The 5,397-nt window shown below is 35.3% G+C and overlaps 1 protein-coding gene across 1 annotated transcript; it reads left to right on the plus strand.

The window, feature by feature from the left end:
- Positions 1 to 203: 203 nt before the first annotated feature.
- LOC149413538 (transmembrane protease serine 9-like) lies at positions 204 to 5,180 on the plus strand. The gene is made up of 3 exons (XM_089644417.1): positions 204 to 896; positions 3,597 to 4,289; positions 5,151 to 5,180. The coding sequence occupies exons 1-3, from the start codon at positions 204 to 206 to the stop codon at positions 5,178 to 5,180; spliced, it is 1,416 nt and encodes a 471-aa protein (XP_089500543.1).
- The last annotated feature ends 217 nt before the right edge of the window (positions 5,181 to 5,397 follow it).

A 5,397-nucleotide genomic window follows, 5' to 3' on the forward strand; every position in this document is an offset into this window, starting at 1 on the left:
ATTGTAAAGTATGACCATACGAATTCACGCAGTTCCTAACTTGAATTTTGTAACTATGTATTCAATATGTTAATTCCGAAATATACTACAAAAATATATAATTCCAAAGATGTTCTCCAGATTTAAAATTGTAATACCATACGGTAACACTATAAAAAATAACAAAAAAAAAAATATAAGGTGAAATTATTTTGTTTTAGAAAATGCAACACTGTTGTGGGATCTTGCTGTTAGCTGCAGCAGCAGTATTAGCTTTGTGTGGGGTGTCCGCCGAAGAACCACAGCTCCGAATACTAGGAGGCAAACTAGCCCCGCAAAAAGTGGGCCTATTCCAGGTGTCTATATTTAATAAGAAGTTCAGACACTCCTGCGGCGGGGCTATAATTCGACAAAACTGGATAGCGACCGCTGCTCATTGCTTCATGTTGTGCGGAGAGGGACTCGAATGTGCAGTGAAATACGCAACTCAGAACACACTGGATCAAGGACGTATCGCTCTTATCAGAATATTCATTGCACATCCAAAACACAAAGATGATCTATCGTTGGCAATAGGCTCTAACTATGATATTGGGTTGATCGAAGCTCCACTGATCTTGGACCAATTTGTGCAACCAATTCCAATCGGAGATGTGGACGTTCCGCTTTATGGTGTCATGGAAACAAGCGGGTTTGGATGGATCAAAAACCTTAATCACACCTGCACGAGCAATTTAAAAATTACGGAGCTTAAGCGAGTGCAATGCCCGATGTCACTGGCGCCCACATTTATTTGCACCCTGGGAGCAAATACGAATCCATGCCACGGGGATTCAGGAGGTCCATTGACATATAAAGGAAAATTGGTACGGGTCACAGGATTTGGAGCTTCAGTTCCATCTTACGACGATCCACAAGTGAGATCGCTTCAGAAAAAACCGATCTTTTCTCAACGCTGTCATCCTGGAACTGTTGGTAACTTTGGATATGTGTATTATTTCAGAGATTGGATAAATGAGACCATAAATTATTATTCTTTGAAGTATGATTTAAAGAATCGTAGGCATCAAGAATGGGATGACGCGTACTTGGACAGGGAATACGGTTTTAATAGATCGTCTCCAGTATATTGTTAATTATATTAAACCGTGAAGCATTTTTTCCGCCTTCTTAGTTCAACGTTTCAGAGAACCCGAATACGTCTACCACCAGGGTAAATATACACTGTTCGATGGATACTGCAAGGATGTCTGAAATATCGACCGAGTTTCAATGTTTTGTTGAACACAAATCTTTTATAAATTTTCTCTGTTTTTCTAATCCACAAATATAAAATTTCGATTACATTGTTTGAATTTCATTCACATTGTTTCAATAATAATTTTTTAAAAATAGTAATATCTGGAAAGCATAAACGTACTCAAATTTGACCCTTGACTACTGATCTTAGTCTTTTCGACTAACACTGCGAGTATTTTATGATGTATCTGTCTAACGAATACCTGTTGCACGCTGATGATGCGGTGCTTATTTCTAACAGTACTGAAAATCTTTATGTGTCTAGGATGAACGAAACGTAATATTATGAAGAATAATTTGAAGATTAATATATAGTAAGTCTAAATAATTGTGTTTAAAAGAGAGAGTAAGAAAATACGTTCTAATTTTTCTGTTCAATATTTATTTTTTCTGTTTAATATCGTTATAAATATAAAGTGATTAATATTGAACAGAGCAGGGTGATGAGTTTGTGTATTTGGGAGGTATATTTACGAGGGTGACCGGATAAATCATCACAATGACAATTCATCACATCTTTAAAAAGTTATATAAAGTCATGGAAAGTAATGAAACAAAAACTTTCTTAGCTGAGTTTAGTAGGTTAGGTTAGGTTAAATATTTTTTTTCATCGTTTCTAATGACTTTATATCACTTTTTAAAAGTGTGTTGAATTGTCACTGTGTTGAATTGTCACTGTGTTGAATTGTCACTGTGTTGAGTTATCGTGGAACCGATGGCAGTGGGGAGAATAAAGAGATGGGGAAGAGGAAGGTTGGAAAGTTGCTGGTAATTCAGATCTGGTCTCTAAACATGGCTAAACCCATTTCAAGTAACTTTTCGAATCTGAATGGTAGACTTTCCCCAGGGCTATAATCAAAGTATATTCCACTCCCACATTTAAATTAGGAATTAGAAAATTTTTCAGTAAATAAATGAAAATCAGCAATAACTTCTAAAATAATAAAAACAACTCAAATATTTAAACATATCTTATCAAGTATTTTTTACCACTGCCAGTTTTGATCCAGGTCTGAAAGGGTTTTATCGACAACATTAATCTACTCTCTTGCAGTTGAAACCAATTGCCATCAAATTGCCAATAAACATGTGCAAGATTGTTATGATAAAGCCGAGTCTACTGCGAATAAAAGGTTTTCAATACATGCTACAAAAACAAAGATTCGGGCGTGTCCATCTTCATTTGTGTATGAAAACAGGAATGTTTTTGTTTCTATCGGTCTCGGAAAGCAAATTGGTTTGGCTACATTCCAATGATTCATGTTTGTTCAAACATTTGCTTAAACTTTTGAAAACATTTTTTTTTCAGGAGACCCGGCTTCATGCAAATTGTAATGCAATTTTTGTTATTGTCTACTTTAGCATATATACAAATATTTTCATTTAGTATTGTCCACGAGCTTGAACTATTTGGTTGAGGGATTGTAAAATTTTTATCGTAAGTTTTATATTTGTCTTCATCAATTTTTATACTCATATTAACGACACCTTGTGCGTATCTAAATAAAGTGTTCAAACCATTGGCTATATGAGATTTGCATAGCTTTTTTAGATTTATTTAATTCGTTTTAATTTCTTCACCATGAGAATTAAAGCATTTAAGTAGGCTAAAACGAATCCAACATAAACTTTGAACTATCTATAGGTCCAATTGGTCGAGTGGTTTAAGACGCCTGTCAGAGATCCTAGTTATCTTTTTATTTTTCTGTGTCTTGTTCTATTTTCATGATTGGTTTAGAATTATTAGTATTAACGTTTTTTCAATGATATTTCAACTATCTGCCTACAACCAATTTTGAGATACTTCGGACACGTTGCTCCCCAAACCGAGGACTACAGTTCTGAGAAACTCATAGTCGCCGGCAATAAATATAATACTGCCTATGACCCTATCTTTACACCCAAAGAGCGTATGGAGATAGATAAACACCAATACGGGGAAAGAAAGAAAATGATAGAAAAATATATATACCACTAAAAAACCCAATGCTGAGATAATTAAGCATTTTTATTTCAAATGAAAGATAATAAATAGCACACCAGAATTAAAGTGATTTATTTTGGAGTGATTATACCGTGTTGCGTTACCTTCTTTAGTAGACAACAATAGAGAGTCCATCTTTAGGTTAGATGTGTTGATGTCCAGTTGATGGACTCTGTAATGTAATCTGAAATGGAAAACTAAAGAAGGAAGTATCACAGCACTGCAAATACCCCCAAAATAAATCACTATAATACCTGTATATACCTAATAGTCCTGAAAATCCTAAATCATAACCATCAGACCACACGATTAAAATGTAATTATTTTGTTTAAGATAATGCGTCACTGTTGTGAGATCTTGTCGTTAGCTGCCCTTTGTGCAGTAGTTCTGTGTGGGGTGGTCGCCGTAGAACCACAACTCAGAATACTCGGAGGTAAGCTAGCCTCTCAAGAAGTGGGCCTTTTCCAGGTGTCTATATTTAGCAAGAAGTTTAGGCACTACTGCGGCGGGGCTATTATTCGACCGAACTGGATAGCTACTGTTGCTCATTGCCTTTCAGTTTGTGGCGAGGGGCTAAAATGTGCAGTGAGATATGCAACTGGAAACAGACTGGACCAAGGACGTATCGCTCCTATCAGAATGTTTATCCCGCATCCAAAACACAATGAAGATCTATCAGCCACAGATTCCAATTATGATGTTGCATTGGTTGAAGCTCCACTGATCTTGGACCAATTGGCGCAACCAATTCCAATCGGAGATGTAGAAGTACCGCTTTACGGGGTCATGTCTGTTAGCGGGTTTGGATGGACAAAAAACGCCAATCATAACTGCACGAGAGATTTAAAAATTACGGAGCTTAAGCGAGTACAATGCCCGATGTTACTAGCGCCCACATTTATTTGCACCCTGGGAACAAATACGAATCCTTGCCACGGAGATTCTGGAGGTCCTTTAACGTATAAAGGAAAATTAGTAGGGGTCACAGGATTTGGAGCTAAAGTTCCATCTTACGACGATCCACAAGTGAGATCTCTTCAGAGAAAACCGATTTTTTCTCAGCGTTGTCATCCTGGAGCTATTGGTAACTTTGGCCATGTGTTTTATTTCAGTGATTGGATAAATGAGACCATAAACAATTATACCCTGAAATATAATTTAGAGAATCTTCCCCAGCATCAAGAATGGGATGACGCATACATGGACAGGGAGTACGGTTTTAATAAATCGTCACCAGTATATTGCTGAAAATATACTTACTATGCACTTCTTCGGCTTTCTTTGGCCAAGTTTGTCTGTTTTAGTCCATTGCCAGTGCAAATACATAGTTCGTGACTACAGCAGGGACTATTGAAAACATCGATTGTTGTTCGATTGTGTGTTGCTCCCAATTTTTTAAAATTTACTATAACTGTGTTTTTAAATATGATAAAATTTGAATTTAAATTAATTACTTAAATCTATTGTTTGATTTTCATATATATATACATATATTTTCATATATATATACATATCCACTGTACAAAAAAAATGTAGATCTATATGGGACTTGTGGGATTGAACTAACATCCCCACATCCTGGAATAAAATAATATAAGAATTTTAATTAATTATGTAAATTTATTGTTTGATTTTCATTATTTAAATAATAAATTATTTTTAAAAAATCAACCCCTAAACGTTTTTTTACTACTATACATTTATTTTAAATTATCTTCCAAAACTAAAAAAAAACAATTTCTTGGTTTGACTGAGTGTTGACCTTTCTACCGAGAAACTGAAGTTGACTGTTAACTCTACTAACCTCGCCAAATGTCGATCGGGTAGAACCAACACGTATTTCGTATAATATCCCTGTGTGTGTGTGTGCGTGATTGCCACCAACAGTTGATAGATTGGATTGTCATCGACAACTAGTTTATCTGCCGATCTATCTTAGTGGATTAATTTCCGTTTCCAAGAGTTGCATTAATTCATTAATTTATTCCCGAAAACAAAAGTGAAAGAAAGAAAAAAATTGCTTGTTTTTAAGCGTTTTACGTTGTTGTAAGAACATTTAATCATTCTTTTGTCTAAATATAAAATTAGAAATGAAACCATTTTCAATGTTTTTAACGATAATACAGCCCTCTGG

The sequence above is a fragment of the Hesperophylax consimilis genome, chromosome 21 (genome assembly GCF_061612785.1).
Source record: "Hesperophylax consimilis isolate HC1 chromosome 21, BYU_Hcon_1.0, whole genome shotgun sequence".
Lineage (NCBI taxonomy): Eukaryota > Metazoa > Arthropoda > Insecta > Trichoptera > Limnephilidae > Hesperophylax > Hesperophylax consimilis.

Excerpts from the sequence above, each read along its gene's own strand:
- LOC149413538 (XM_089644417.1), top strand. The coding sequence starts at position 204 with ATGCAACACTGTTGTGGGATCTTGCTGTTAGCTGCAGCAGCAGTATTA. Across the intron at positions 897-3,596 it reads CATCTTACGACGATCCACAA|ATAATGCGTCACTGTTGTGA; the intron begins GTGAGATCGCTT and ends ATTTTGTTTAAG. Across the intron at positions 4,290-5,150 it reads CATCTTACGACGATCCACAA|TTGATAGATTGGATTGTCAT; the intron begins GTGAGATCTCTT and ends TGCCACCAACAG.